Source organism: Scomber scombrus, chromosome 19 (genome assembly GCF_963691925.1).
Source record: "Scomber scombrus chromosome 19, fScoSco1.1, whole genome shotgun sequence".
NCBI lineage: Eukaryota > Metazoa > Chordata > Actinopteri > Scombriformes > Scombridae > Scomber > Scomber scombrus.
Genome location: NC_084988.1, coordinates 2,994,598 through 3,006,706, shown reverse-complemented (window position 1 = coordinate 3,006,706; position 12,109 = coordinate 2,994,598). Strand labels below are relative to the sequence as shown.

At 39.0% G+C, this 12,109-nt stretch overlaps 1 protein-coding gene across 12 annotated transcripts in view; it reads left to right on the top strand.

Moving 5' to 3' along the window:
* Window positions 1–12,109, top strand: part of mark3a (MAP/microtubule affinity-regulating kinase 3a) — a 68,178-nt gene that overhangs the window by 44,667 nt on the left and 11,402 nt on the right. For 6 of the 12 annotated variants that reach the window (XM_062440018.1, XM_062440017.1, XM_062440015.1 and 3 more), the window contains 6 exons: window positions 725–837; window positions 1,793–1,940; window positions 3,488–3,705; window positions 4,653–4,756; window positions 8,048–8,320; window positions 11,021–11,047. In XM_062440018.1, coding sequence (XP_062296002.1) covers window positions 725–837; window positions 1,793–1,940; window positions 3,488–3,705; window positions 4,653–4,756; window positions 8,048–8,320; window positions 11,021–11,047 — 883 coding nt within the window. The remainder of the gene's footprint in view (window positions 1–724; window positions 838–1,792; window positions 1,941–3,487; window positions 3,706–4,652; window positions 4,757–8,047; window positions 8,321–11,020; window positions 11,048–12,109) is intronic. The other 6 variants (XM_062440010.1, XM_062440008.1, XM_062440019.1 and 3 more) reach the window with 3 other exon arrangements.

Here is a 12,109-nt window from a genome sequence, read left to right as displayed (position 1 = left end):
AATTAGTTTTCAAATATTTAGATGTCAAAGACAAAAGAGGAAAATCAGAAATGATTTGGATTCATGTTGTTTATATTGGAATCACAGTTTATATGTGCTATATTTTCAGTTTTATTCATGTGTTGTGTTTCTACTTGTATTCTATTGTGAATGCCTTTAAATTACATTATATAGTTCCTCCTAACTCCTAAACCCAGGTCTAACCTTAACTTTAAACCCAAATGTTAACCTTCATAAAAAGTCCTTTTGAAGTAGGGAGGGCTGACCTTGAAAGCGGTCCTCACAAATATATAAACACACACACACACACACACACACACACACACACACACATACACACACATATAAATGTTTAAAGCTGCAGAAGGAAACATGGCTCAGCTTCATCTGACATTCTGCTGTAAACGTGAGCTGGAGGAGGGGAGGGGTTCACATCAAACCCCTGCACTCCTGTGTGTTTGTGTGTGTGTGTGTGTGTGTGTGTGTACTGTACATGTGAAGTCTTTCCAATCAGCATCTTTCTGTTTCTGATTGATCGTGGCTGAACAGGAGAGCAGGGGGTTGATTACCTTCCTCACTCACTCACTCACGTGAATCACACACATTACACTTTGGAGTGAAAGCCTGTAAACCAGTTATATGAAGGTGGAAGAGGGCACAACCAGTACATGTTAAGCTCTTTGAATAAACTCACATGTGTGTTTTTGTTTGTGTGTTTGTGCAGATGTGATGGTGGGGATGGGATACAACCTGGAGGAGATCCAGGAATCTTTGGCCAAGATGAAGTACGACGAGATCACAGCCACCTACCTGCTGCTGGGCAGGAAGGCCTCTGAGGTACAAACCTGTTTATTATCATACTGCAGATCAGCTGATGGTGTGTGTGTGTGTGTGTGTGTGTGTGTTATCTTTAGTTTACACTGTTCTGGCTTACAGTAGATAAATGTCATTGGGATTAATAGAAGATTTTTTTGTATAAATCTGATATGTATCTGCTGCTTTGTCATCTTGTTCTCAGTTCTTTAAAAAGCTTCAAACTGATTCTAGTAAACATTAGCAGATTTAAAATGAGCCAGAAATGCTTTGAAGTTAACATCAGTGACTCTAGATGAAGCACACTGGAGAAGAAATATTAAAAACTAATCTCACATTGGTCAGTTCAGCTTTCCCTTATATCTGTTTAATCACCAAAAAGCAAAGACGTTTTTACACTTCACTGAGGTTTAAAGTAACATTGAAACAGATTAAGTGGAGAAATAGTGACGTATGAGAAGCATGTGACTCAACTGAAGAGAAATTAAAGCATGAAACAAACAAAGTTCATATTTCCATCATGTTTTCTACAATTATTTGAGGTTTTATCGGCACCTCTGCAACGATTTAATGACCCAACTTCTAATAATCATTTAACAGAAGTGGCTGAAAAGGCCCATTAATTCCAATGTTCTGTTACATTTGGATGAAAACTCAGCTTCTGTCTGTCTCATATTAAGTTTTCATTCATCTCGTCTTGTGGACATGAAGTTTTTGGTGCTAAATGTGGAAACCCTGTCGCTTCTTAATTCATAGAGATCAGTTGTTCTCCTCCACTGCAGACTTATATTAAATTTGAGGCGAAGACAGGAATGTTTTTCACACACTTTAATCCGATTAAATCTTGATTGTCAGCGTGCATGCAGAGTGTAATAACGTCGACTTAAACTCTGGCCAGGTAATGACTGTCAGCAGTGTGAAAGTGGAGTATTTACTCCTTGTTTTAACTGAATCTGGCTCTTTTTTTGTTCCCCCACAGATGGAGCCCAGCGAGTCGGCCTCCAGCAGCAACCTTTCTCTGGCCAAACCGAGACCCAACAGCGAGCTCAACGGCCAGTCGCCCTCGCACCTCAAAGTCTCGAGGAGCATCTCCTCCAACCACAAACAGAGGCGCTACAGCGAACAAGGTGAGGAGGAATCAGCGGGGTCTGCAGCCAGACCCTTCTTTCTCTTCTAATCACATTCGATAATAAACAAATATGAAGAATTAATCTTTGGTAAATGTGCTTTTAAACTCAATAACGTTTAAAGTTGAGGTTAAGTTACGATTTATTAGGAGTTTAAAGGTGAGGTTTATTATCTTTATCTGTTATTTTTGTTATTTAAATGTCTCATTTAGTCTTAATAGTCCAAAATCCTGAGATATTCAGTTTACTGTCATCATTTATGACACAGAAAAGCTTAAAATCCTTAACCCACCTGTTGTCCTCAGGTCAATGTTGACCCAGGAGAACAACATGGCTAAATTTATACCAGTCTGGGATAATCCATCAACATATTTCCCTCTGATCTTAAATGTAGTTAAAGTAATTCATAATTTCTTCTTTTTTAACTCAAAATTGAGGTATACTTTCATTTAAATGAGACTTAATGACCACAATTTCCAAAAATACATGTAGAACTTGTGGTAATTAGTTAGAATGAAGTTGGTTAAAATGGTGTTACACAGAATTGGGTGATAATTTATACGTTATACTTTATAAACCGTCAAACCAGACACAGGTCACATTTAACCCGGGAGGTAAAAAGTTGCACTATTGACAGGAAGGGTGTTGTTTTTTGGGGGTTTTTTTGCGAACAGTAAGAAGCAAATGATGAAAACAGGATTCAGGGTCTTTAACATGACTCGGCTGGTTTTTCATTTCACATTTTGAGCCGTTTTTATTTGCTCTTTTGTTACATCACAGTAGAGTTAAAAGAAAAAAGAGCACACTGATTAAACTCTGTCGTGTCTTTCCTTCTGAGTAAAGCTTTGGGGTTTTCTCAGTAGCTCGTTGTCAGGCTGATAAAAGCAGTTAAATCAAAGCGGTCACATGGTGGAAGCACTTAACCTTTGGCTTATTTGCACAGCTCAGTTCTGTCCACTGTGATATAATGCTGTGTCAGTAACCCTCAGATTGTGCTGCTTCCTCTTTCTAATAGCTTCACTTCAAACCTCTTAAACTTCTGGCTCCTCACAGCCATTACTCACTGCACATTTATAGAATATCAAAGCAAGGCAAATGTATTAGTATATCACATTTCAACAACAAGGCAATTCAAAGTGCTTTACATAAAACATAAAATGCATCAAGACAAGATATAAAAGCAACTCATGGCAAGATAAAAATACATTTAAATACGATTAAAAGTGTAAAAAATTAAGCTAAAACAGGAGAATAAAAATCATATCATGCTATTTTTAGATTTCACTTGCTAAGTTTGACTAGATGACATGAAATTGTTATATTCATCGTTAGTTAAGCTGCTGATAATTTTCTTGATTAAACTATTTATTGTTCGGTCTATAAAATGTCATAAAATAGTTTTAAAAATCTCCTCATAGTTTTCCAGGTAGGTAAAATACTTAAATCACATTCGAGAAGCTGAAACTAGTTAATTTTTGCTGTGAATTAGAAGAGTTGTAGCTAAAGTAAATGAAATAAAAACGAGTCTCTGTGTCGTCTCTCTGCAGTTGGTCAGAACGTCCCTCCAGGCATGGCTCATCCAAAGAGGAGTCAGACCACCACAGCGGAGAACAGTGCGAAGGAGGAAGCCGGAGTCCAGCTGCGTAAACCCAGCACCCCAGGGAGCCGCGGCGCTCCGCCCGCCAGCCCCCTGCTGGGCAACGCCAACAACCCCAACAAGGCCGACATCCCTGACCGCAGGAAAGGCGCCACCACCGGCCCGAGCGTGAGTCTCTTCTTCATCACTCAACACTCATCTATCTGCAGCTGGATGATCTCAAAAGAAAGAGTTTGATATATTGGAAAATGAGCTTATTTTCTACATTAATTGATTAACGTATGTGATATAAGATGCTCGAAAATAGTGAGAAGTCTCAGGTGACGTCCTCAGATGTCGCCTTTTGTCCTGAATAACAAACCAAAGATATTCAGTTTACTATCACAGAAGACTAAATAAACCAGAAAATATTCACATTTCAGAAGCTGGTATCAGATCATTTGGACATTTTATTTTAAATTAAATCAAATTAAAATCAAAGCGATCTAAATAAATGATCAAAATAACTTTCTGTTGATCAACTCATCAATTAATTGACTGTCATTCCAGCTCTGGTCCAACTACCAGAACCTATATATCTCAGTAACTCAGTTTTATTTCATACATACATACAAAAAAACAAAAGTGCAAACTAAAGACAATAATAAGACATTTATTATAACTAAGTGCACCCACATACGCAGCAGTTCTAGAGACAGTCTGTACATTGGTCATTATCAGTCCATCATGTTATTATATGTAAGTGCATTTAACAGACAGGAGAGTGATATTTAACTTCTCATCTACCTGTAAGTAAGTGAATGTGTATTTCACATACTATTTGCTATATTTTTTACGACTTGTGTACTTATTATTTATTGTTCTTGTGCTGCTGCAATATTGTAAATGTCCTCGTTATCTTATCGTATCTTAAACTCATTTTCTTTTTGGTATTAATATCGTAACACATCTGATTTTGTGTGTGTGTGTGTGTGTGTGTGTGTGTGTGTGTGTGTGTGTGTGTGTGTGTGTGTGTGTGTGTGTGTGTGTGTGTGTGTGTGTGTGTGTGTGTGTGTGTGTGTGTGTGTGTGTGTGTGTGTGTGTGTGTGTGTGTGTGTGTGTGTGTGTCTCTGCAGAATAACACTGCGTCGGCAGGCATGACCAGGAGGAACACGTATGTCTGCAGTGACAGAAACAACACGGACCGTCTCTCCGTCATTCCCAACGGAAAAGAGAACAGGTGAGAGGAGGAAGTTAGTCGCCTTTTTTTTTTTTTTTTTTTTTTTTACATGTTTTTCCTCTCAAATAAAAGAACATAAAAACCTGTCAACACGAACAGAAAGCAGAATATAGTGGAAACAAACTATTTAATTATTCATTATTTGTTTTTTATTATTGAGCTAACTCATACTTGTGGAAGCTGTAAGAGACGTTTAGTTTAGATTTAACCACATGTCAGTGTCGTCTCTTGCCAGTATTGTTGTCTAAATGCTGTTTTAAGAGTTTTATTCCACCCAACAAGAATGCAAAAATCCTCATTAGGTCAAAGTCACGGCTTGTAAACAAACAGAAATATCAGCATCAGCCTTTTAAATCCAAACTGGTTGAACTCCAGTGAAGTTTGAGCCCATTATTGTCCTTTTTTATTATTATTAGAAGTTAAAGCCAGTCAGAATCCCTACAAGAGATTTTCTTTGTTTCATTCCCTCATTTCTTTCTTTCTATTCTTTTCTTTCTTTCTTTCTTTCACGTATATACCCTTTTTTTCTCATCATCTTTATTTTTTCATTTCTGCCTGTGTGTGTTTGTCGTTCGGGCGGGGCTGGGGATTTTTCTTTTTGGGTTTTTTTTTTTTTTTTTCTCCATTGTGGCATGACCAGCATGACTGAGATGGCTTGTGCCACTAGCCCCTCTTCTGCCTTTGCGGCCGCTGCGTTCGGTGCCTCGTCCAGTTCGGTGCGGCTGAGGTATCAAACCGTCGGCCCTATGTACGCTTGTCAGGCAGGCTGGGCCACGCTGCCCCACTCCTACTACGATCTGGACTACTGCACGCCCAAGTAAGACGACAGGGCCTCCAAACCCCCCTGTCTGTCTCTTCTCTCTCATGTCTCCGCCCCTGTTTGGCCCCCCCTCCGCTAACCCCACACATCCAGCCAGCTTCACACTCTGTAACAACCCCCAAAAACTAAACCATGGACTTCATTTCCTGCACAGAACAGTAAGGAAAGTGTGCGTCCAACTTGTTTTTTTTGTTTTTGGTGCCAATGTCTGAAATTAACGCTCATCAGCCAAGAGGTGGTAAAAGACAATTATTTACATGTTAATTTATTAAAATCAGACAGAAAACTATCACATTTTGATATTAGCAGCAATATTAGCATTTTTAGACACAGGAGTCTCAATGCTCGATGTTTCACTGCCACCAATATGTGCAGAAGTCGTTTATAAGAACTCTAAATACAGAGTTAGGTTTGCTTTAAGTTGATTTACTCACATTCAGAGGATAGATGGTGGTCAAAAGAAGAAAAGAGAAAGAGAAAAAATGTTGTCCAAGTTCTGATATGTGTGATTGTTTTTTCTCCTCTTGGAAAACATTTGCATTATTTATTATTAGTGTTAACTTAAATGTATCCAGTCAAAGGTGATCTGAGGTGACCTGCTATCCACTGCTATCATATAAAAGAAAGCACTTGACCGATAGCTTGTGTTCTGATCTGTATCATCGTAGAAGCTTTGTGTGTTTGGAAATGAAAACAAGTCTAATTGATTCATTTCTCCTTCGTTCCTCCTCCTGATGTAATTGCTAGGATCTGATTTGAATCCCCTCTTGTAAACACATAAATCCATTTCTGTTTGATTTGGAAAAACATCATTTTACTTTAGATAACGGAGATATTCAGACGCTTGTAGATGAACCTCAGTGATTTTTAACCTCACTTGGCTCATGATGAGTGTTGATTTAGACGCTGATAATAAAAAGTGGAGGCGCAAGTCCGGGGGGAAAAATATATATCCACACACTGAAACCGAGCTACGTTTTGACGAACGTGGTCTTTAAAGTCTGTGTGATGATATTTTTCCACATTTTGCATCATCTTCCTCCTCCTCCGCCTGCCATAAACTGGACGACCTCTTGGCTCCACTGCAGACATTTGCAATAACAAAACTCTCCTGATCTCTTCTTCCTCCTCCTCCTCCTCCTCCATCCTCCGCTGTGAACTTTGACCTCCCTCTTGATCTTCTCCGTCTGGATCCCTCACCTGTTCGTCTCCGACACGACGGCCAAGCCCCCCGCCGCTCACGCCGGCTCACTCCCCCCCACTCACTGCTCTCTCTCCCTCAGCACCCTTCAGACCATCATCTTGTCTTTTGTTTAGACGCTAACAGATAACGGACACGACTCACTCTCCTCATTGTACACGATAAGAGATTAGAGCTTCACGTCCAGGGTGGGAAATTAATTAAGTAGATTAAGTAAATGCTGCTTAAAGTTAGTTGCAGCTGTTCAATTTGTCTTCTCTTTTTCAGTCTGTCCTTTTATCAAAATTCTCTCACTTTTAATTTCTTATATATTTTGTCCTGTGTCCACACTTGAAGCCAGTTTTTACCACAGGAGCTTTTCCTGGAGCCCAGAAACCATTTAAGGAACTCTCAACCGTTACTGGTTTTCCTTCTGTTGTGCAAAAGTGAGGCCAAAAGTATCTCCTTTCTGGGAGCCGCCATCCTGCTTGTGTGACTTCATTTGGAGCCAGAGTCTGCGCTGTGGTAAAGTCAGGTGGCGAGATGATGGCCTCAGCTCCCCTTTAAAATATATTTAAAGAAGCAAATCATACATTTATACACAAGTAGAATATTGTCAGTGTCAGTGTTCATGGTTCAGCTCCTGATTTGGCTCCTGTGGCTCCTTTTTTTTAATAAAACTAGTTGAAAAGACAAAATGTCAAGATGGAAACATTTTAAGTCTTAGTAAAATGTTTCTATCACTAATTTAAAGTATTTTAGTTTTGTCTCCTGAACTTCTGCTAATAACCAAACTGTAAGTAAAATAGTTAAATTAAATAGTTAAAGCTTTTTCATCCACCACTTCCAATTTCCTACCCTGTTGACATCTAACCTGCAGAGATTCATTGACTTTAAACTCATGTCAGCATCAGAAAAACCACGTAGGAATAACAACTCTGAGCTAGTTTTTCAAGATAAGTAGGGGGGGAAAAAGTGATGCAACAGTTTTGAGTTTTTGCATTGCAGTAATACGCTCATGTGCCTGTCCTGTGGTGCTCTGACCTTCACTGTAAACACTGAGCAGGTTTGGTTGGTCTATTTTGGAGAGAGAGAGGGAGAGACATGAGTAAAGTTTTACAAAGTGTGTCAGAGTTTGTAAAATATGCATGAAGAGTTATTTTTAGTTGTTTAACCTGTGCAGGAACACAGAGGTATCGACTGCAGTGGAAAAACTGTTGAGTGATACTTCAAACCTTACAGGATAATAACTGTCTCCGCTGCTCTTCCCTCCTCCCTCCGTTTCTTTTAGCAGCGTCGCCGTGTCGCCCGGCGGCCAGAGGAACCCCGTGGCGTCCACTCACAGCATCGCCAACGCCACCACGCCCGACAGACTGCGCTTCCCGCGAGGCACCGCCAGCCGCAGCACCTTCCACGGCGGCCAGCTGAGAGACCGCCGCACCGCCACGTACAACGGCCCCCCGGCCTCGCCCACTTTATCCCACGACGCCACCCCGCTCTCCCAAACCCGCAGCCGTGGAACCAGCAACCTTTTCTCCAAACTCACCTCCAAACTCACCCGCAGGTAAGCGAAGACACATAAATCGCCTCAGCTTTAGTCTGATCTAAGAGATCTAATACATTTTTAAAAAAAGAGGTAGTTGGGGTTTATCTCTCTTTCTCTTCAGTCAGTTTAAAGCTTACATTTTGGCTAAAATCAACTTTTTCCACCACTTCCGAGGGGCTAAACGTCGAGGCGATTCCTCCTCCTGACTGAAATAGAAAGAAGGGATAGACTCCAGCGCCCCGGCTCTTTACTGAAATAATCTCCCTGCGACTCTTGTCTGTTGGAATTAGAAGCCAATCAACACAGTGCCTTGTAGAATTAGGATGATTAATTACATGCTGGGGGAAACACTTCACTGTCCTGTACGATGTAATTTACTCTTAAGTCTAAATTGTTTATCTGTCGCTGCCTGGTTGCCTGCCAGAGAAACCGAAACCGCTCCGAATTAGCCACAAGTTGACCTCTTTTAATGAGATTTATTATAGCGGTTAAAGGCTGTGCTATGGTGCAGGAAACTGGGCTCTAACCAGTTCCTGTGTAGTAATAATAACACAACAGATAACTTCTATGTTTCATTTAAGATGTTTGCTGATCAATTTCTTACATAATAGTCATGAATATGCTTTTAGAAATCCCTTACCTTATATATGTTATCAAAGGGTGCATTTATATATACATTTATACCTTTAGTTTGTTGCTTTTGATCTAAATCAAAGCAGAAGCTCTCCGATCAAACGGCAGCCAGTAAAGAGAAGTCGGTTTATGTAACCACGAGGCCGCAGCAGCTCTGTTCTGTTAGTTTATTTTAAGAGGAGTCAAGTTGAAGTCATATGAGCAGACGGGTAACTCGTTTATAGAGTTGTGAAGTGGAAGGTTAAGTCCCATTCATTTTTTTTTTTTTATTTCTATAAATGTTACGTGACTCACAGCTGGAGCTCGGATCAGCATGACACGAAAAATGAGCAACTGTGTTAGAAAAATATCTGAGAAGAAGTCAAAAGTACAAGACTGCATCAGGGTAGGCTACGACTCCCATGGTGCATTTTGGCAAAAAAATATCAAATCACCAAGCTTAAGATCTGCTCACATGCAAAGCGAACGGTGGACAGAAGTTTAAAGATTTCACAGATTTAAATTTCTCGGTTCACAGCTGTAACAATGAAGCGTTTTAAATTCATTTCTCCTCTGATTATTTCAAGTCTTCTACTAGCTTCATCTCCATAGCAACAGCAGCCAAGGCTCACGGGTATTGTAGTATAATTATTTTTTAAAGCTTTCCACCAACAATCACAGACAGACTGAACAGTTGTTTTGATTTCTAAGTTTACGATTGTTTAAGAGTGACATTTTATGAATCACAGGAGCTGCAATTTTAATTATAATGTGCAGAATAAACAGCTGATGAATAAGCAGTAAAAAAAAAAAGAGTTAAAGCTTAAGTGTTGGCTTTGATTTGATCAGTTGTAACAACTTCTGGCCACAGATTCACTCAGCTGTAGTTAGTTAATGTTAACTCTGTCAGCTGGGAATCAACATGTTTGGTTAATACACCGTCTGTCTGTCTGCTCAGGTGTAACATTTGGTTTTGAGGAAGAACAACATCACTTCTAGAGGAAGTTAAATATTACAACGTTGAGATAAAAGCTTTTACAATAGGTTGATCAGTTCTCTTTTAATATCTGGTTCACTTTATGTGTGAAGACAGTTTCCTTCTTTTGTTTAAAACGAGGTAGTGTTTTAAATTTACTACACGCTCTGGTTAAAAACAATCAAGTCCCCTTAAAGTGACACTGATATTAATTGAGTACTTCATTTGATACACAGTTTGTTAAAAAGCTTCTCAAGGGTTTGATAATGAGTTTATTATTAGAATCAGGTGTGTTAGAGTGGGGAGATACATAAAATAACGTCGACTGAGGCTCATGGGTATTTTTAGTGGTTCACGACACCAAAAAACAAACCGTTATTATCTGTGATGTTTTAAGGAAGCAATGAAATGGGAATACAGCGACCTTTTCACACTTCACAACTCTATTGGACGTTTTTTGGTGATGTCATCCTGCGTCATTGTGGGGAAATCAAACTCTTAATGACCGACAGAAGGTCATTTCTCACTTAACTGAGACATCTGTGTTCATTTAGATTCTCTGATGTTACAAAAAAGCTCATAAAGACCCTCGTAGGTGTGAATGTAAAGCTGATGATGCATGATGACATCACCAAAACTGTCCAGTTAATGAGGCACCTGTCCGTCCGTATCATGTTAATTTTTACTCCTCTTGGTTTGATTATAATAAGTCAGTGTGAATATGAAACATATAAAAAGATAACAGGTATCATTATTTGGTCGGAGTTCAACTTTTAAAATATTTCTTATCTCTGAAAGATGAATATTTTATAGTAATGTCAAAGTTAAAATGTCTTCTTATGGATTTATATTAATATTCAGATTTTCTCTAAAAGCGGCAGCCAGGCCAGCGACATCATTCCTGCAATGACTGACCTGAAATGAGGAATTGAAATCATTTTGATAATCAATGAGAAGAAGAAAAAAAAAGAACAAAAAACTGAATCTTCCCCTTCACTGTTGATGATTCCAATCACCCCATTTTTGTTCACTCATTGAAGATTATCTCATATCCCCCCCTGCCCCCCCTTTCCCCTCCTTTCACTTCTCCTTCACCATTTTCACTGTTTCTTTGTCTGATTCTGTTGTAGAAACATGTCATTCAGGTTTACCAAAAGGTAGGACTCTTGTACTGCCTTTTCGCTCTGTGCCAAAAAAAAACAACAAAAAAAGAAAAAAAAACTCACTGAAACTGAAACTCTCAGACGTGTGAGGCTGCTGGCACTGAACTAACACACACGCTTAGCAGAAGAAAAAAAGAAAAAAGAAGCTCTCTCTGGGTGCATTTACACACACAGTCAGGTTTTAGGAGATCAGCTTTTAAGTTTAAGTGATACAAACTGAGCTAACGTGATCTGTGGATACTTTAATTAAAGGAATAGTTTGACATTTGAGGTATTTATCTGTCTTTCTGAAAGTCAGCTGAGAAGATTGATCTGTACTTTAAATATGAATACAGCCTACCAGCACCTATAAAAGTCCTTACAAAAACTGATAAGAAATTGTCCAACACATATCTCCATCAAACTGGCAAATAGTTGTTTTATAGAGAGCCAAATTGAAGCCTAAACTTCCAGATTCTGTTTCAGAAGTAAGAAAATCTCCATTAAAAATCATATTAACATTTCTAACTCTGCTAATAACCAAAAATCCAGCCTTGAAACAGAGCCGTTCTCATCTGTGGCTCGTTTCATATGTTTAAATAAGGAAGATAGTTTTCTGAAAAAGGATCAAATATCGTTGTTTATTCCGTATTAATGCTTTTTTAGCTTCCTTCTAATGGACATTGTTTCCTGTAAGTAAGATGTTTACAGGCTAAATACCTCAGCTCGACAGAAGAGTTGTAAAATAAAGCTTTCTAATAGCAGCTGCTGTAGTGAGGCCGAGCGGTCTGAGAATATAAAAGTAAAGTTAAAGACGCATGAAAGAAACACTAAAGTAGAGATTAAACTGAGTTACAGAAGCTGGCTAAATAATCTCCTTACATCAGAACAAAGAGGAGCAAGTTCAGGTCTTCATACAGAAGAGATTACAACTAGAAAGATGAACCGTTACTTTAGAAGAAAGTGTTATTCAGATAATTATGAAACAAAGTTGCAGTGACGTACATAAGAAGTCGTTTTTTTGTGTCTAACTGTTAAAATAAAGGTTTCTGATAACAGCTGCTGTAGTGAGGCTGA